The sequence below is a fragment of the Podarcis bocagei genome (assembly GCF_964188305.1).
Source record: "Podarcis bocagei genome assembly, chromosome: 8".
NCBI lineage: Eukaryota > Metazoa > Chordata > Lepidosauria > Squamata > Lacertidae > Podarcis > Podarcis bocagei.
The window spans coordinates 29,253,867-29,274,475 of record NC_138133.1 but is presented as its reverse complement, the minus strand read 5'-3'; the positions used below and the strand labels follow the sequence as shown (position 1 = coordinate 29,274,475).

General features: G+C 45.9%; 2 protein-coding genes across 2 annotated transcripts in view; one reads left to right on the top strand and one right to left on the bottom strand.

The window, feature by feature from the left end:
• The window catches only part of TMEM170B (transmembrane protein 170B), an 81,435-nt gene that overhangs the window by 26,237 nt on the left and 34,589 nt on the right, over positions 1-20,609 (bottom strand). The gene's annotated exons all lie outside the window — the stretch shown is intronic.
• On the top strand, positions 1,564-19,366 carry ADTRP (androgen dependent TFPI regulating protein). Its single transcript, XM_081206638.1, has 6 exons — positions 1,564-2,073; positions 7,000-7,134; positions 10,309-10,410; positions 15,695-15,810; positions 16,983-17,134; positions 18,108-19,366. Exons 1-6 carry the CDS (start codon positions 1,912-1,914, stop codon positions 18,152-18,154), a joined length of 714 nt encoding a protein of 237 aa, XP_081062764.1. The 5' UTR covers positions 1,564-1,911; the 3' UTR covers positions 18,155-19,366.

Sequence of the window (20,609 nt, the reverse complement as noted above, 5' to 3'; positions counted from 1 at the left end):
TCATAACATAAGAACATTCTTCACAACTGTGAGTGGGGCAATGGTGTGGTGTGAGTGAAAACAAGATACAACAATTAACTAAAGCACAGGATGCACAGAAAAAGCATTTTGGTTCCTGAAATTCATTCCAAGCATGCAGATAAAATATATCTGATAGAATTCTACAGGATGGAGTATTAGTGCGTCAAGACCCAATGATCCCCGGGCATGCACCTCCAGATGGTGGAGACGTCAGGTGCCATCCAGGGTCCTGGGCATCTTCACTTGGTCACAAGTGCAAAATGCGCCTGGCACCTATCTAGTTTTGAACACTGAACACAAAGGCTAACATTTTGGGGGGGGAGCTCTGATAGGCTGCATGCTCTGTCAGTCCTCTGAAAAAGTCACAAAGCAGTGAATAAATGCTCCTGGCACAGAATGGGCATAGTAGCGATGGCCTGCTTTAGAAAATCTTTGTATCAGTACAATGTGCAACTGATATTATCTGGAGCACTCCTGTTAGCCGTGGGCTGCTTCTCTCCACATCCCCCACTACAACTATATTCCTCTCTGGCCACAGTGTCTGGAATTTAATGTGATTAGACAAACAAGCGTATAAGCAGCAGCTCAGTTAAGAGGAACACCTAAGCTCCGTTACCCATGACCTTTGTTCCTTCAGCCTGCTCTTTAAGGTTTACACCTGCTTGGCACATTCTGAAAATGTGTTAATATAACATGCCAGCATGGATGGAGTCCACGGAGAAAGCTAAGCAAACCAGGCACCAGGCGCCCACATGGAATATTGAGAGTGTCGCTCTGCACATGTTTCCTGGATGCCAACTTGAATAAAATATGAGGGGGGTGGCCAGGTAAGCCCCACATAATCAATCACACAATGCAACCAACGCACACACCATTTGAGTGGCAACGCCCATTAACCTTTGGAGGGCCCTCAAGTAGTTTATGGGGGGGGCGAAGTCCTCTGAGTGGCTCACTTTCAGCCCAGCATGCACAAGACCGCAAACCCTGGAAGTGTTTGTGAAAGCCCAAAGCTGCAACAGATCTGGGCTACTACTAGTAGACCTCAGGTCTTCATTCACCATATCCAAAAGTGTGCCTAGACCAGTGGCTTTCAACCGGTGTGCTGTGGCACCCTGGGGTGCCTTGAATGATGGCCAGGGGTGCCACGGGCAACTCTGGCCTCTGTCCCTCTTTCTTTCCTTCCTTCCCTCCTCCGATGCCTTCTCAAGTCTCCCGAAGGCTTGCACAGCTGTTTGTTGCAGCATCCCTGGCCATAAGCTCTGGCAGGCACCTCTCTTTGGGGCAGGGCTGGGAGGGGTGCAGCTCGGAAACTAGGGGCGGCAGCAGCAGGCCAGAGGACTCCCAAGGAAAGGGGAAAGGAGGCTGAGGGAACACTCCACAAAGGAGGGTGTTTGAAAAAGGGTGAGAGTGCTAGCTCTGCAGGCAAGGGTTGGCATAACTGGGTTCCTGAGCCCCACAGGGATGCTGCAGAAAGAAAGTTGGTCAAGGGAGCCGGTTGAAAACCTCTGGCCTGGGCTACTGTCGCAACAACAACAGAGACTCGCGAGGCGGGTGGTTGTTGTTTTAAGCAAAGCACCTCAAAGGAAAACTTCGCTATGCCAGTAAACTAGTGATTCCCACGCCTCCAGCTCCACTCCCATCCTCGAAAACATGCGAAAACTTATGCAACTCGGGCCCTTAATCTCCCCCAGTAATCTCGAGGGAGAGCATATAAATCCAAAGGTCGAAGCCTGCCCTCACGTGAACGAACGGCAGCGGCAAAGGAAAACGGGAAAGGAAGCCAAAACGTCGGCCGCTGCTGCCAATGTGATGCCCGCTGACTAGCTTCCCCGTTCGGCTTCCCGCGGCGGCGAAGGAGGAGCCGCTGCCGGTTCCCCCACCGCGCGCGCCATGAAGGTCTCTTCGCTCTTCCTCTTCCACGGCCTCGCTCTCGCCTGGTACGTGTTCCTCGTCGCCTTCATCAGCAAGATAGGGACGGGACCTGGCGAGAAGAAGCCGGACAACATCGTCGCCTACGGCGGGCCGTGGAAGTTCCTGACCGTCCTCAACCTGGTAAGCGGCGCGCGCGGAGGCCGAGCGAGGCCTTCCCCTCTCGCCTCGGTCTGAGGGGAAAGAGGGGGCGGGTGCTTTCGCTTCCCGCCATCGGCGCTTCAGGAGACCGGCGGCGGTCCAAGGGCAGCTTGCGCCTGCTGAGGGGGTGGGAATCCCCACGAGGAGGGTCACGGGGGTCCCCACGGCCACGACCCCCCGACCTGGGCTAGAGTTATACGTGTCACTAGCCTGAAGCCCCTTAGCCATCCATTGAAACTAGGGGGCGGGGGGAGAGGGGCGGGTTTGAAATACGTACAGCGTGGGTTGGGGTTGCCACCTGTATAATACAGGATCGTCCCGCATTTCCAAGTGAAATGTCCTGTATTTGTTACAGTTTTGACCTGTATTTCAGGTTTGGTCTTCTCTCTCTCTCTCTCTCTGCCAAGTTGGGGGGTTCCTCTGCAAATGCATGCATTTGAAACTCTGTGTGAAAGGTCACTGTATTTAAACTCTGTGCAGCAAAGCAGAGGCAGATTTGCAATTTCATTGGGTGGGGGTGCGGGTGCGGGGGTGCGCGTGTGCATGCCTGGGTGACAAATTCCAGAGGGGCCGTCCTGTTAGGCTGCAATAGATTGCAATGGGTTGCTCAGAAGTCACTTCAGCACCAGATGGGGGGGGGTCGCCTACCCCCCTGCCCTGCCGTGTATTTTGCCCAGAGCAAAGGTGGCAACCCTAGCAGGAAATAATAGAATTGTAGAGTTGGAAGAGATCCCCAGAGTCATCTAGTCCAACCCCTTGTAATGTAGGAATCACAACTGAAGCATCTTGTGATGGGTGGCTATCCAACCTCTGCTTAAAAACCTCCAAGGAAGGAGAGGGAATCTGTTCCACTGTGGAACAGCTTTTACTGTCAGAAAGTTCTTCCTGCTGTTTAGTTGGAATCTCCTTTCCTGTAACTTGAATCCATCGGTTTGGGTCCTGGCCTCTGGAGCAGGAGAAAACAACAAGCTTGCTCTATTTTGCATGCGACAGCCATGTTGGTTACAGCATGGTGCTGGTAATGCCAAGGTTGCAAGTTTGATCCCCGTAGGGCAGTGGTTTTCAACCAGTGTGCCGTGGCACCCTGGGGTGCATGGAAATGGTGGTCAGGGGTTGTTGCGAGCAACACTGGCCTCTGTCCCTCTTTCCGTTCCTCCCTCCTCTGATGCCCTCTTGCGTCTCTGCCTCCCAAAGGCTTGCATAGCTGTTTGTTTCAACAGCCCTGGCTACAAGCTCCCCAGGCAAATTGTGTCTCTGGGGCTGGCCAGCGGGTGCTACCTGCACAGCAGGGGGTGGACTAGATGATCCTCAGGGTCTCTTCCAACTCTACGATTCTATGTGGGCAGGGAAACAGAATACTTTTCCTGCCTGTGGTTTCCCACCAAAAAGACTTTTTAAAAGCCACCCCAGTACCTTGCATGAGTTAATTCCAGTGTCAAGAGACCATCTGGGGGGGGGGGGATCCACTAAGCTGTGGATAGTGTGTAATAGTAGTAGTTGTGCAGGAGATGTGTTGAATCCTCCACCCAATGCTGCAGTTTAAATTATACATACCCTCCACAATTTCCTAGGGATTCAGAAGCGTACCTGGCTGGGTCTCTCTCCCTCTCTCTCTCTCTCTCTCTCTCTCTCTCTCTCTCTCTCTCCTCTCCCTCCCTCCCTCCCTCCCTCCCTCTCCATGGGTCTTTGGCCATCAGGTCTAATTTGCTCCCAAAGTCTGTGTTAATGCTTTTGCTTATGTTCATCCCTTGCTGTGCAGGTGCCTCTGCTTTTCCTGGGCAGTGGTCAGGGATGGTGTCATCATCTGGAGGGCTATAGATTTTCCTCCCCCCCAAGTAAAGTTTCAGAGGGGCCACTGTGTTAGTCTGTTGGAGCAGGAACAACACTGTCTTGTGGCACCTTAACAGATCAACACTGAAAAAGCAGATTGCTTTCTGTGAAAGCAAATGCCAGAAGAAAGCTCTTAGTCTTTCAAGTATCACAAGACTCATTGTTGCAGATTAAAAAACAACAACACTGAAACGCAATGTGTGATATGGTAGGGAGTCCAAAATCTGCTGTTCAAAGGCGGGGGAGAAGCAAACTCCAAGACACAGGCATGCCTAAGGCAGCTCTTTGTGCCTTGGCCCTTTTTCTGCTGTTGGATTGATCATAAAGTTAGGAAGTCTCTGCTAATGTATACCCTACGCTACTATTTTTCTGCAGTTGAACACTTTGCAATTGACAACTTTTTTTACTTTTTCTTACATGCATAAACCATTAAGCCAGATTTGTGACTTAAGCTAAGAGGACAAAAACATATTGCACCCCTTCATACAGTCCGTGTAGTTTGTTAAGGGTGTTAGGAGTTGTAGCTCTGTGAGGGGTAAACTACAGTTCCCAGCTTTTTTAAGGAAGGCATGTACTTTAAATATATGGTGTGGATGTGACTGTCAGTGGAGGCCTACCCATTGGAACACCTTGCTTTATGCTCCGGAACACGAGTGGCGTAAAGACTAAACTTGTCCTCTCTGAAATTTCACGTATAATGTTGTTCCTTCATTTTTTTATATTGCGGTCTCTCAGTGTAACTTAGAATATTTTATTTTCTTTGTGACCTCTGCTAAGGCGGTGTACACATCACCAGCTTACAACACAGTTGGCCATTTCCCCCCTCAATTCCTATTGAAGCTGGTTTGGCGAACAGCACATCAAAATGCAGTATTTTCTAAGAAATGACAGGAAGGAGCTGGATTGTGACTAACATTGTGTGTACACCACTTTTCAAACCAGAAGTGGGATCACACTGGATGCAGAGTAAATGACAGTGTGTACACAACTTTAGAGTCTGTCTATAGCTGTACTGCTACCTTGCAGATAAGCTATAATCCCTAGAGGTGATTTTTTTTAAAAAATAGTGGATCTTTGCACATTTGCAGATCATTGCTAACAAAGCTACCGTATTTTGCGCCCCATAAGACGCTCCGGCCCATAAGACGCACCTAGTTTTTTGGGGGGGAAATAAAGGGAAAAAATTATTTCCTCCCCAGGCGCGGGGCTGGGGCAGCCCGAGCTTCCCCCGACCCCAGCCCCCAAACAGGCAGCTCTCTGCAAGCCGTGGGAGCCCAGCGGTGGTTCCCGCTGCTTGAGGAGAGATCCGCGAAGCCTGCACGTGCTGGGATCAGCGCGTGCAGGCTTCGGGATGCCTGCAACTCTCCCCAAGCAGTGGGAACGTTCCCGCTGCTTGGGGAGAGATCCGCGAAGCCTGCGCGTGCTGGGATCAGCGCGCGCAGGCTTCGGGATGCCTGCAACTCTCCCCAAGCAGTGGGAACGTTCCCGCTGCTTGGGGAGAGATCCGCGAAGCCTGCGCGTGCTGGGATCAGCGCGCGCAGGCTTCGGGATGCCTGCAACTCTCCCCAAGCAGTGGGAACGTTCCCGCTGCTTGGGGAGAGATCCGCGAAGCCTGCGCGTGCTGGGATCAGCGCGCACAGGCTTCGGGATGCCTGCAACTCTCCCCAAGCAGTGGGAACGTTCCCGCTGCTTGGGGAGAGATCCGCGAAGCCTGCACGTGCTGGGATCAGCGCTTGCAGGCTTCGGGATGCCTGCAACTCTCCCCAAGCAGTGGGAACGTTCCCGCTGCTTGGGGAGAGATCCGCGAAGCCTGCGCGTGCTGGGATCAGCGCGCGCAGGCTTCGGGATGCCTGCAACTCTCCCCAAGCAGTGGGAACGTTCCCGCTGCTTGGGGAGAGATCCGCGAAGCCTGCGCGTGCTGGGATCAGCGCGCGCAGGCTTCGGGATGCCTGCAACTCTCCCCAAGCAGTGGGAACGTTCCCGCTGCTTGGGAAGAGATCCGCGAAGCCTGCGCGTGCTGGGATCAGCGCGCGCAGGCTTCGGGATGCCTGCAACTCTCCCCAAGCAGTGGGAACGTTCCCGCTGCTTGGGGAGAGATCCGCGAAGCCTGCGCGTGCTGGGATCAGCGCTTGCAGGCTTCGGGATGCCTGCAACTCTCCCCAAGCAGTGGGAACGTTCCCGCTGCTTGGGGAGAGATCCGCGAAGCCTGCACGTGCTGGGATCAGCGCTTGCAGGCTTCGGGATGCCGGCAACTCTCCCCAAGCAGTGGGAACGTTCCCGCTGCTTGGGGAGAGATCCGCGAAGCCTGCACGTGCTGGGATCAGCGCTTGCAGGCTTCGGGATGCCTGCAACTCTCCCCAAGCAGTGGGAACGTTCCCGCTGCTTGGGGAGAGATCCGCGAAGCCTGCACGTGCTGGGATCAGCGCTTGCAGGCTTCGGGATGCCGGCAACTCTCCCCAAGCAGTGGGAACGTTCCCGCTGCTTGGGGAGAGATCCGCGAAGCCTGCACGTGCTGGGATCAGCGCTTGCAGGCTTCGGGATGCCTGCAACTCTCCCCAAGCAGTGGGAACGTTCCCGCTGCTTGGGGAGAGATCCGCGAAGCCTGCACGTGCTGGGATCAGCGCTTGCAGGCTTCGGGATGCCGGCAACTCTCCCCAAGCAGTGGGAACGTTCCCGCTGCTTGAGGAGAGGTCCGCGAAGCCTGGAGAGCGAGAGGGGTCGGTGCGCACCTACCGCTCTCGCTCTCCAGGCTTCAGCGAAAGCCTGCATTCGCCCCATAAGACGCACCCACATTTCCCCTTCATTTTTGGAGGGGAAAAAGTGCGTCTTATAGGGCAAAAAATACGGTACTTAGTTCTCATAAAACGTTATATAAGTCTATTAAACAATACAATGTTAAAGTTTACCACCCAAACTAATTTATTAAAACACTCTCAGTAAATAAGATAGATATAGCTAGTGGCGTTTTCCACAGTGCTGATTCATGGTTCACCCTGAAAACTGCCTTCTTAAGAGTTCATTGAGGTGTGTACAATTAAAAATGGATGAAGATCTTCTCATTAGCTGTAATTAATTTAGGTTCTGCAAGCTGTTTACTTCGGGATCTCCTTGCTGATTGACGCGCTGGTACTAATGAAGCAACTCCGACTTGCTAAGTCCATGTTCCCCTTCAGAGATTTGATCTTTGGCAGCCTGGCCTTTCCTACTTCCATGGTGAGTTTCAAATACACATAATCATCATTATTATGCCACTATTAGAAGACAAGCACTAGTTACTTTGGAAGGATTGTTCTGCGCCAACGATGCTTTGAGTAATAACTCATGAATGATAATACATTATTACCAAAGAGAATCCATTAAAGATAGTTCATTATTACTATTATTTTATTGATACTGTAATAGTAGCAGTATATATAAACAGCATATATAATTGCCTGAAAGACACTTAGTGTGTTATAGAATACAACTGCTTCATGTTTTCAAAAACCAAGCAGGGCAACTGAAACAAAGAAAGAGGGGTTGATTCCTGACATCTCCAGGTAGAGAAGGCAAAGGCCCCATCTGAAATTCTGGAGAGCTGTTGCAGATCATTGCAGACAATATCAACCTAGATGCACTCTGTATCTCTATATCTAACTTCCTATTTTCCCAATGAATATTACCTGCTGCCTTATCAGGGAGTGGGTGGTGCTGTGATCTAAACCACTGACCCTCTTGGGCTTGCTGATCGGAAGGTCAGTGGTTCAAATCCTTGCGACAGGGTGAGCTCCTGTTGCTCTATCCCAGCTTCTGCCAACTTAGCAGTTTGAAAGCATACCAGTGCAATTAGATAAATAGGTACCGCCATGGCAAGAAGGTAAATTGCATTTCCGTGCACTCTGGCTTCCATCACGGTGTTCCGTTGCACCAGAAGCGGTTTAGCCGTTCTGGCCACATAATCTGGAAATCTGTTTATGGACAAATGCCGCCTGAAGCGAGATGAGCGCCGCAACCCATAGTCACCTTTGACTGGATTTAACCATCCAGGGACCCCTTTTTACCTTTTTTTATCTGCCGACTTCCAAAATCCAGATAAGCACCTTAAGGGCCATTTAGCATCTTACAACATGCAACAGAAGGGATATGTGTGGGTGTATTTATACTCACACTTCTGTTTTCTGCTGCATATTGCCAAAATATGCCTGAACTGAACCTCAGCCTCAGTTAAACACATTTCACTTGAAGCGTTCCATGTTTAGTATGAAAAAATAATTCATGTGTAGCTATGTAGTAGAGTAAGCATCAGACACTAATACTCCACTTTAAACCTGTGAAAATGCAAGCAAGGAAAGTCAGGTAAAATTGAGACAATTTCTTTTGGCGAAAAATGAGCAGAGTGTACTGATTCCAAAGCTATTTTTTTCTACTCCCGTAGAGGGATCACCAGGTGTGAGGGATCACTAAGTGTAGAGAGGGACTTGCTTCTGTTTATAAACAATGCTTACTATTTTTAGTAGGAGAACATCCTTTCTCAGCTCCTGTGTCCCTTGTCTGCTCTAATGTGGACTCACACTCAGCAGAGAAAACAAGGCCAAGAAAACACAACTGATGCTGTAATTATTTTTCTTGTGTTGAAATGCACCCATTGAGAAAGATTTCCCAATAGCTAATATTCACTTTTCCGGCTTAAAGCCTGTTCTTAATGAATGAGGGCGATGTTTGTAGTTAAGCCGCTTGGAGAAGCAGAAGGTAGATCTGATCATCATCAAAGACAGAGACTGTCCTACTGTTAGGCAAAGTGAGGCGACTGCCACAGGCAGCAGTTACAGTGGGACGGAGGCAGCAGCAGCAGCCCCCTGGCTGTCCCTCCTACCCGCCTCCCTTCTGTCATTCTCCTCTGTTGAAAGACGGGCTTGGGTATGCTATACAGCCTATCTTGGCCCTTCCAAACTAACCTGCTGCCTAGTAAAGGACACTATTCCGTCACCAGTGTTGAAATAAGTTTAATTGGCTTCTGTGCATAGAACAGAGATGGGGGAAATCTTGTCCTTCACCTTATGCAGCAAAAAAGCTCAGGCCATTTCTGATAGAAGGGTTGAAATCACAGTTCTCTTTCTCCCCATCTGGTTATTGTTCATACTATAAAGACCTTACTGGCTTTCTCACCCAGTGGAAGGGCCCGTTGCTTGGCAATGGTGTCCATGCTTTGCATCCTTGGCGTCTTCAGTATAAAACAGATCCCAGACAGACCAGCTGAAAAAGTGCCACTGTATATGAGGTCTGAATAGTTTTCACTGGGCTTTGTGGATTTTTAGCCCAGAAAGCAGCTCCTGGTGGTCTTCACGGCTCGCCCTCTTTCCCTGCTCATGCCAGTCTTTGCCAAAGATAACAGTTGAAGAACATGGCTTTCCCCAAGGAATCCTGGGAAATTGTAGCTCTGGGAAGGGTATACTACAGCTCTCCTACTTTAAATGCATGTTGCGGAGGTAAGAGAAAAGTAACAAAATTCTTCCCAAATTGAACATTGCGAAGGAGAGAGCATCCCTAGGAAAAGTAATTAGACAACTGCTTGCATAGGTGTTTTTTTAATGGCTAGTGTGCTTTTAATCATACAGCACTCTTTGTACCCAAACAGAAGGCAATCAATATGATTTTATAAATGCATAATTCTTATTAGTTGTAGTAAACATAATCTGAGCACAGTTCTTGTATTTGCTCTGAATTTCAGGACTTTGGGGAACACTGAAGTTTTCAGGAAGCCTGTCAGTCTAGTGCTGTATATGTGTTAACTGGCTTTGATTACCCAGTGTAGGAAGAGTAACCCTCTGGACTGCTCAGGGGCACTTGATATGGCCAGCAGGCAGAAACCCCTCTCCGCCCTCACACATTCACTGAACATGTGGAGAAAGTCATGTGAAGATACATGTTGCCTTTTTTTTTGCTACAGGGGGCAACCATTTAAGGTGCATCCAATTGTCATACGGCCGCCAACACATGGATTCTTTTGGGCCCAGAAGAGGGAGGAATGTGGTAAGGGAGTAACAGGGTGGCGAGGGCTTATGCACACTCTGCCAATGTGCGCGGGGGCCAGGAACAGAACCCCCTCACAAAATGGTTGCCACCTGTACATCACATTTTCCAGGACTAAAGGCTTATGTAGGTTCTGTGGCCCAGAGCTGGTTACAGCACTAAATGATTTCTAAAATAATAAAATACATACTGCTTTGATACTGTTTGAAACCTTGCATAAGTGAATCCCAGCCCGTCATTTCACAACTCATTATTCTGGAGTGCTGTGACAGGAAGAAGCTTGCCACAGTACTCTATCTGATAGAACTGGAAAGGTACTTTGTTAGATGCTTGTGTTAGATAAACTCATCACCTTTTTCTTTTAATACTCTGTTTCAGACAGTGTTTACGTTATTTTGGGCACTATACCTTTATGATCGGGAGCTTGTTTATCCCACGAGCCTTGATGCCCTCCTTCCTTTATGGCTGAATCATGCTATGGTGAGTAAAATGTAAAGCAACAACAGCAAAATGGAACAAAGGCAATTTGCAATAAATATTCAAACATCGCATGATGGATGCAAGGGAAAGCAGACATGATCCAGCCAATTATGCACTTTTAATTCCTACTGATCTCGGTGGGTGTGTCAATATATACTTAATCTCTCTCATCAAATTTAATAAGATGTGCTTACGGTAACTTTGGCAGGAACATGCCCAGATTCTGCAAATTTTTATTTGTAGCTTCCTTGCTTTCTCTTTAAGCCGAGACGGGCAATGAGTGGGCATGTGAATTGCTAAAGAAAGCCTTAAAGCATAGGGGAAAATATCAGTGAATTGTTGCTTGCCAAGTGTAAGTCAATTGAAAGATGTGAAGTCATTAAACGGGGTGGCAGGATGGGGTGGGGAGAGAGAGACACTTTCTAGGTTACTGCAGTGCATATAAAAGAATGAGAGTGCTGTTGCTGTAAACAGAGTGTTATACAATGCAGAATGTCTGGGAATACAAATGAATGTTTGGTGGTTTTTAGAACAGAGTAAAAGAATCCAAAAAGGTATGTAGCAGGAGCTCTCCAGTCGAGCAGCAAATGTGAGTAGAAACAACAAGCAGCAGTGCAAAAATGATGGCTGGCTGACTCCTGCATCTTACATTTTAAATGTCATTTTTAGCCAAAAACAGAAATGAAAGGAAATGTGTGTGGGGGGGGGGATCTTTACTGCTCTGGGCAAAGATGCTACCAGTAAAATAGAAGCTGTGGGTGTGTGCAGAATTCACGACATGTCCTCTTGGGAATAGGTGGGTGAAAAAGTTCAGTATGAATCCTAAGGGCCTAAATGAATGAAATAACCATCATATTCAAGACGCTCAAGCTTGATTCTATCAACCTTCCATAGTGAATGAGGCTACTGGCTCTTACTCAGGACAGTGCTACGAAAAGATCAATGTTCCTTGCAGTGACATCCCAAATTCTGCCTTTATCGTCTGTACAAATGAGTTTGTTTGCATCACTCGCTCCTCTGGAATGCTAGTCATGTGGAAGAAGGGCAATGAGTCATAAGAACCAAAACAAATGAAACAGCAATCATATCCAAGACTCAGCCTGGATTCCCTGCTCAGTGCCATTATAGGCTACTAACATAGATGGGTGCTACATAAAGACCCATTTTTATGATCTGACCTCTTGACACCCTATAATGTTAGTTTTCTCTAACATTATCCTCACACCAGCAGAGTATGGCATGGTGGGACTGAGCTACTTCCATTGGCACATGTGGAAAATCGGTGCAGGATAGCAGCCACAAGCCTTATGAACCTGTTTAAACAAACAAACAAACAAAAAGTCATAGCTTAAATCTTTTATGTTTCTGAGAAGTTAGAATGAGCCCATTTTTCAGAAGTGATGTGACACTCGCTCAATTGGCAAATCATTCTGCATGAATTATTCAACCTAGGCATGGAGCTAAATGATGGATCCCTTCAGCTAACATTTGTTCTTTCTGTGTTTCCTAAGAAAACCAGAAATTTCTAAGCGATTCAATTTCCTTTATGAACAAATCTGTGAAGTTTTGAAGGAGGCAGAAGAGTTGAGAAGAGCTGAGCACCATCACATTGCCCCAAACTTGCCTTACTAGATAACCGCTATGTGCCAGTACAGGGAGAAGGAAGGCAAAACATATCCCCATGTACGCTGGAACTTGATTCAACAGAACTTGTTCACATCTGTGGATAATCAGTAATATTTGTATGGGGAGGGTTGGGGCAGGGAAAACCTTCAACCTACTGTGATGCTGTCCTTTACTTGCTAATTGCTTACCTACTTCATCTGTAAGAAAAGGAAGTTTCATACCTACCAACACCACCCACCATGCATATCCAGGGATGGGACCAGGCCTCCTCCTGATGCAACATTTGCGTGCCAGAGCCCCATCCGAACAGACATGGGGCGGGTGGGCTGTAGAGGCCTCAGCCCCTTAGTGCCCCCTAGGGAATGTTGCATGCATTGTAGAATGCCCTGACTGTGAGCGATGATGGTATGGCTCATCAAACCTGGCCAAAACTGGAGTGTTGTGCCACTTCCCAGAATCCTTTGCAGCATTCAGGGGTTCTATAGCAGACCTGCAGATACACCACTAGTACAGGCAATTCTGTCTGGAAAGCATTCTCTAAGGGTTGGACATTTGGAACCACTGCCTCAGACAAATGTAGATTCCCCCAAGAAAACATTTTCCATTCAATATTTATATATACAGTGGTGCCTTGGGTTACAGACGCTTCAGGTTACAGACTTTGCTAACCCAGGAATAGTACCTCGGGTTAAGAACTTTGCTTCAAAACAAAACAGAAATCGCACGGCGGCGGCAGGAGGCCCCATTAGCTAAAGTGGTGTCTCAGGTTAAGAACAGTTTCAGGTTAAGAATGGACCTTCTAAAAAAAAAAAAAAAAAGAATGGACCTCCGGAACGAATTAAGTTTTTAACCCGAGGTACCACTGTAAACTGAAACTGCTAGCATCATATTATGCCATCTCAGTAAGGGTGGCAAATTAATATGCTTTCCCCTCAGAAAGCAAAGCATTTAATTAACTTGTATCAGTAAATAAATCAAAACAAAGTACTACAGAACTCAAAGTAAAAAAAAAACTTTCATAAGCAGTCGGAACGTAATACAGTATTTTAAGCAACCCATTCATTAACAGCAAAATCATTACATACAGCTTTTGCTCAAATTAGTGGGTTTGGGGTTTGGTTTGGTTTTTTAGAGTGAGGGAGGGGGAGGACTGAGAAATAATGCCTTTTCTCCCCTCTCTGTGATAATTGTTTTCCTTTTTCAGTTTCACTTGTTACAAGTGAAGCTGAAAAGAAAACTGTTAATGGAAAATACAAGAATGAGTCACTGTTTCCAGCCATTTTTGCCAACCCTTGGAGATTGGTGTCAATCCAGGCCTAATTATTAAGACTTGCTTTTTAAACAGGTTTTTTAAATTATTTGCTTAAAGAACAAAGCTTGCATTTATTTGAATGAATGCTAGATTAAACAATACATTATAGTGGCAATGAAGTTTAATTGCCTTTAATGACTCATGGTGTGTGGTGTGACTAGAGTCATATTAAAAAATGCTATGAGTAGGGACCACTTTGCCTGAGAAAAAAACAAAATGCATTTAAAGGGCTTTCAACTAGTTTTAAGTTGCAGTATATGGTCCATTACTAATGCCATTGCAGCAGTCAGCTTTCCATTGTCTAGTAAAAAGAATTCATTTAGAGAGCTAATTGAAAGCCAGTGGCAAATGGAAAGCTTTGCAATAACTAGTCAATCATGCAGTACTTCTGTGTTTTGCAATAACAGGCAAAACATACGAAGGTTCTAGAAATAGTACAATCGCCAGAGCCAAGTGAACCTAAAAATATAGAGCACGCACTATGGAATGACAGGATATTATTATTATTAAAATGCACCATCTATCTATATCTGTACAGTGGTACCTTGGTTCTCAAACTTAATCCGTTCTGGAAGTCTGTTCCAAAACCAAAGCATTCCAAAACTAAGGTGTGCTTTCCCATAGAAAGTAATGCAAAACGGATTAATCTGTTCCAGACTTTTAAAAACAACCCCTAAAACAGGAATTTGACATGAATTTTACTATCTAACGAGAGCACTGATCCATAAAATGAAAGCAATAATCATTTTACTGTACTATAAAATAAATAAGACAGTACTGTAGATGATAAAAATTAAAATTATTTTTTTTCTTACTATACCGACGATAGTCATTGTTTGGATGGGGGGCTTTTATCCATTTCCGCAGTCACACAATCAACCAGTAGCTGAACTGGTTTCCACACAGTCCCAAAAACAAATTAACTGAAAAAGCCTCAAAATCAAAAACGCAAAATAAATAGCAAAAACAAAAGTGCCAAACTTAATATGTTCCAGAAGTCTGTCTGACTTCCGAAATGTTTGAAAACCAAGGCGCAGGTTCTGATTGGTGCAGACGCCCTGGAAAAAATAGCTGACAGCTGCATCAGATGTTTGGCTTCTGAAACCATTTGGGAACCAAGGCTTTTGAGAACCAAGGTACCACTGTATAAGCTAGTTCCCTAGCCTCTACTATTGGATCATGGTGACCTTGAGGCGTACCTTCCTGTTTTCTAGGGGAAGTTACATATGAAGTTGCCTCTAGCTCAGCATTGTTCCATGGGTAGCCAGTGTGATGCCTTCCAAATATTGGACTTCACCTCCCATCAGCTTCAGCCAGTATGGTCAATGGTCAGGGTTGATGGGAGTTGTAGTCCAGCAACATGTGCCAGGCACCACATTGGTTACCCCTGGTCTACACTAACTGATGGATCTTCAGGGTTTCAGAAGTGTTTCAGCCCTACCTGGAGAAGCTGGGGTTTGAACGTGGGACCTTGTGCATGCAAATCACATGTTCTACCACTGAGCAATGGCCCTTCTTCCTTGTACATGCTGAAAAGGTGAGAGTAAGATACGGCTATAGCAGCAGTGCACACATTAAAACTCTCTACTGGTGCCTTACCCTAATAGTTCTGAGGCTGGGGTGTGGGTGTGTTAGCTATTCCCCGTCCCTTCCACCTACTGTTACCAAGTTGGCAGCATTGCCAAGGAATGAAGGCATTCAGCACAGGGTATCCTGACTGTCAAAAGCAAGGGTGGTGCAAAAGTCTAGGTTAGACCAGGGGAAAGGGTTTCTCCTTTCCTTGATGCTATGGGACACAGCCTCTGATATCAGGAATTCCTCTGGGAAAGAGCAGAGGTGCTAAAATCCAGGCATCTGCCAGCTTCATGAACCCCATCTCCTTACTTCCTGAAAAAGACAGGCACGGTAGTATAGAGGACAAAGCAACTCTCTAAAGCAGGGTTTCTCAGACTTGGGTCTCCAGCTGTTTTTGGACCAACTCCCATCATCCCTAGCTAGCAGGACCAGTGGTCAGGGATGGTGTGGATTGTAGTACAAAAGCAGCTGGAGACCCAAGTTTGGGACACACTGCTCTAAAGGAAGGGATATCCCTTAAAATAAGGCATCGAGAATCAATAGCAGAGTTTTTGTTTTAATCCTCTGGTTGAAAGAACAAAAAGCCCATTGTCTTTGCCCCAGAACGTTACCACATAGAACATTCAGCCAACAGCCAATCAGGACATTGGCTGAAAGACTTGCGTTAGAAAGGCCAGGCCAAAGCTCTGTACACCTTATTGTAAGCAATGGTGAGTTTCATAAATTCAACACGAGTACAATTTTGTGTGACGCACTGTATTTTCTTCCCAGCACACTATTATATTACCGTTGTCCCTGATGGACCTCTTGATTACCCCACATCGTTCTCCATCAAAGGGAAAAGGGATCAGCGTATTAGCAATTGGGGGTGCTGCCTATGTCTGTTGGTAAGATCTTTGTTTTTTTAATGAAGAAAGTCTCTTTCACATGATGCTTTGGCATCCCTCTTTAACAGGCAGGAAGCCAAGAGGGAATGCCTTCTCTCACCTAGTTATTACATGCAGCCACAAAGTCCTCTGTTGAAAAGACAGTCCTTGCTTAACCCTGCTGAAAGAAATCCCGACTATGCAGCTACAATAGACTCCTGATCAGATTTTAGAGAAGCTTTGGAACTGTTAAAGAAGTGCATTATACAACCATACATTAGGCCTCATGAGGGGCCTTTTTAGCCTAATCAGATCCTAAACTTAATGAGATTATTCATGCCGCTTATTGAAATTCCTTTCCCATGCATGAGTTTGCTTGCTGTGATTTGTGCTGTCTATTAGTTTGGCTGTTGTGAGCATGGGGCAAGGCCTCTTTGAGATTCCCCCAGAAAACTCGCTTTTAAAAAGGTGTCCGTATTCCAGAAGGAATGGAACTTCTGGCCCATAGGTGAAGCTCATCCTAATGCAATGTGGCAATGTGATGGGGGGGGGGTTTGAATGTTATCCTCTGAACCTGGATGGAAGGCCTTGAATATTCTTAGCCTCTGCTGGTGCCCAAGCCCTCTGCCATTCAAGTCTGGTGTTGGATCCCAGACAAGAGTATTTAGGGGATGAACTACCTCCTCAGAACTACCTCTTTACCCCCCACCCCTTTACCTAAAATTTTACCATGTCAGACGACTTGCATTTATGTTTTTGCTGTTTTCTTTCACTAAATGGTGTTCCCACATAGAGATCTGCATAACAAAACATATGGCTACCCCAGGCAGAAAAAAAGATCTTTTAGGCGTTTGTGTACCTGTGAATAAATGCAGGTGTGTTTTAAAAAAACCAAAAACCAATAATCTCACCCAAGCTATTGGCCCCTTAAAGTGTCTTCAAGGGCTAAAAGCAGCTGGGGCAGGGTAATGGCGGCAATTTTGGGAAAGAAACTAGAACACCTTCTGAGCTAGAACCCCATGACTGCATTTCTTCTTCTTCTTCAATGTACAGTTCGAGCAAGCCTTTTAAATGTTTGTCCTAGCTTGTACTTTGGCCCTTAGATGCCACATTCTTCCCAAGGAAACGGCAAGCCCAGCTGGGATGCTATGTTCTAACTTAAGATGTCCAAACTAAAATGCATTCTTTTCTAGGTTTCTGTGGATTTACTCGGTGACTGGGAAGTGGGTGTACCCTCTCTTTGAAAATCTAAGCGCACCCGGCATAGCTGCCTTTTTTGTGGGGAGCACTTTCGTCACTCTCTTTTGCTACAACACAGGAGAATTCCTCGTCCGCATGATTTGGGGTGAGTCCAGTCTTGTAAACAAATCCTCGAAAGTTACCATTTTTAAAAATTAGTTTGCACACATTCTTCTCTTACACATTGGTGGCACATCAAAAGGTTAAAAAGGGAAGGGAGGAAAGAAAGAAAATAAATTCCCTTGGCTTCTCTCGGTTCCCTTCCTGGTCACTTGATTCTTATTCCTCACAGTTAAATCAGGGCTAGTAGAACTTGCACATTCACTTGCCAGGCCCTAGTTGTAATTTCCCCCCCATGGGTGGTGGGTGGGTCCAGTGCTATAAATGATAAGAAGACATTGCACTGAGGCTAAAAGCAGAAGTGAACTAGCAAGCAAGGTTAGTAATAAGCAGAAAGCCTATAGTCACAATGCAAGCAGGTGCATATGTGAAAGGGCAAGTTCCGGTAATTACCATTTTCAGAGGGAGGCTATCCCTGGTCACGTGTTCCTGTATGCATGATAGAGATAAGATGCATGGAACAAACTTCAGTCTTTCACATGGTCAGTAAATGTGCAAAATCACCCTAAAACTAGATTATTATGGGCCATGTGCCAGGGAGTTAATGGGACCCCCCCAACCAACATGGGGGTGCTGAGGTAGATGGTCTGTCTCTCAGTTGTGGATCAGATTGCCTGTTCATGGGGGAAGTGAGACCCCCCCCCACACACACCTTGGTTAGCAGATAATCTTGCTGCAGAGCTACTCTGAAAAGGGAGCAAAGGGCGCTGCCTCTTCCAGTCTCTTGTGTCTCACTAGCAACACTTTCTCCTGCAGCTCACTCTTACTTCTAGTTTGGCAGTGCAGAGAGTGGCTGTTAGCTCTGCTCAGGGGCCAGATTTTGCTCTGGGGCTGTGCTGGCCCCGAAGTGAGTTCGTTTCTTTTTCCCCAGTATGGAACAAAATCAAGTTGTGTTTGGATTGTTATCGTGCATCTCACCAGTAAGCCATTTTTCTTCTTTTGCTTATGCCATTTCACAGGTGACTCTGTAGTAATACTTGACATTTACAAGAAGAAAAGCAAATGAAACTTGGATGATGCCAGAGCAAAACCTAGATGAATTAAGAATGAAGCCAGCGAAGTCAAGCAAGAAGATCTCTCCATGCGGAACCTTCTCGTATGCTTGTTCAACACATTGTGTCTTCCAACGAATCTAGATTCTAAAAATAACTGGATTCTGGGGATGGATTTGAGGGTCTGCCTGGGCGGATCCCTTTCAGGATTCCAGAGGATTAATTTGATTCCAGAAAGCTTAAGATGGATCCCCAGGCACATCAAGCCACAGGTGTGTTGTATGCCCATTAAATAAGTGGTACATACCTTAGGACAGAATCTTCCAAGGCTGCTACAAACTGTCTGGAGTGGATTGCGTCAGTCCTATCAATGAGCCTAAACTGCACTGGGAGAGCCACAAGCAGCTCCTGAGGCCTTGGACCTTCACACTTGTGTGTTACATTGTTATGGAAGCTGCAGTCATCACAATGCTGTGCAAATCTAGATGCCTGTTGCAGCTCTTCTGGTGGAGACTGGGCCCTTCTCCCCTCTCCTGCACAGAGAGAGAGATGGGGAAGAGCCTACTTTGAGAGGAGTGCTGCAGACATAGGAGGTTTTTGGCTTGTGAATGACTGCACCAATGTGATCAAGACCCTTGGAAACCCCTGCATAGGAAAGGCTAGACTCTAGGCCCTGGAAGACCTGATTCAGAGCCAGTAAATTCAGACTGACAAGGGCTGCCTATCTTTAAATGAATCTTTTGTACTATATCATGAAGACTAACCTGATGGCATCATTTCAGATGATTAAGGAAAAGAATTTACAGTTGCAGATTAAAGAAATGCATAGCATCCGGTGCTCAATGCCATAGGATAAGTATTCATCCTTAATGATCTAAAGAGTGGATCTGCTAAGTGTCCAGTGAAATCAGCATGGCTGCAGCTTGAAATCTGAATTATTAATAGGCATTTACAAAAAACAGTAAAAAAAAGTTAATGAGATTCCTGACATTTACATGGTTTCCTCTTTTGAGTTTTAGATGTGGCACTCCTGAATCAAAATAATGTAATTATGTTTAACATTATGTTGACATGAGGGTTAACACAAATCTCTCTGCCACATTTTCCATTCCTTTACTAATCTCACTTGCTAGTTTATTTCAGTTATTAGCCTCGGCGTCTTATTAAGTCTTATAGAACTGGAGCAATTATTTGAAAAGGTTAATAAAAAAAATAAATGAACATGACCCATCGTTTCCTTCAGTGGTCAGCATTCTCAAGCATAAAAGGCAGTGCCGTTATTTTAATGGTGTGGTGATTGTAGCTTTTTCTTTTTTGGATTAGCATAAATGGGCTTGTCATGGTTATGCCCAGCAAACTGGGCACAACCGTGATCAGGGATGTAAAAAGGGGTACTTTAATGACCTGCAGTTTCTTTCCTGCCTTAGGAATGTGATACCCATCAGAATTTGGGAACAGGCACCTAAAGTCTGTGACAGCTTTGAAAATGAGACAGACAGACGTAGAGACAGCTGAGAAAATTTTTGCTAGCCTGGAAATTATGGGGAATACACTGTTGCTTCGGAAAATCTGGTGCAGAATCAGCAGTTTAGCTGTCTCTTTTCACAAGTCTGCTTGCTTTCATTAGGCTCTGCTGGTATAATTCCAAATAAACCAAATACGCCGTAAATATCCACTATGCTCTCTCTCCCCTCCAAAGGAAGTGAAACCATGAAGTGTTGCCCTGTATTTCTCACCTCTTAGGTAAGTGGAGAATACTTAACCATATTGATTTTGTTGTGTGTTTTCTCACCGTGTGACAGTAAATATGTAAAAATGCACACACAAACACACACACACACACCCTGGACCACAAATTAGCTAAAGTCACTGGGACAATTCAAAAAACATTCAGTATCTCTACTGCAGCAGAAAAGTAGGTGGATCTGAAAACATATTACAAGAGTTTCATCCAGTTCCACAGGATTTCACCAGGAGGGGACGGTCAACCAAAATAGCACAGAGATGCCATGATAACAATAACATCAACACTAATAAAAATAAAAAAATCAGAGAAGTACCAAGAAAGTCCAACCACCATTTAAGGGGTTCACATTGTGAATCAGGATATTCTTCAAGAAAAGCTATAGGGTGGGGGAGATCTAATTATAGACCACTAATATTATCTTCTTCTTTTAATCAGCCAAACAACAACTAAAGTTAGGATTCAGAATTTGTATCAGTTCTGTACTTCTTTACATTTATTTATAGCTGTATTCTCTCTGCCTAGGTGTGGAACCCCTGAATAAATTAGAAGTTTTTATTGAACAAATGCCCCCCCCCCCACACACACACACAGCCCAGAGCTGGACATGAATGCTTTCATGATACTTGACTGCTGCCTACAGTATGAAATCTGAGAATTTAAAAAACCACTCAGTAAATAAATTAAATTGAAAATGAACAACATAGAAACTTAGGAAGTTGCCT

Excerpts from the sequence above, each read along its gene's own strand:
- ADTRP (XM_081206638.1), top strand. The coding sequence starts at position 1,912 with ATGAAGGTCTCTTCGCTCTTCCTCTTCCACGGCCTCGCTCTCGCCTGG. Across the intron at positions 7,135-10,308 it reads TGGCCTTTCCTACTTCCATG|ACAGTGTTTACGTTATTTTG; the intron begins GTGAGTTTCAAA and ends ACTCTGTTTCAG. Across the intron at positions 10,411-15,694 it reads TATGGCTGAATCATGCTATG|CACACTATTATATTACCGTT; the intron begins GTGAGTAAAATG and ends TTTTCTTCCCAG.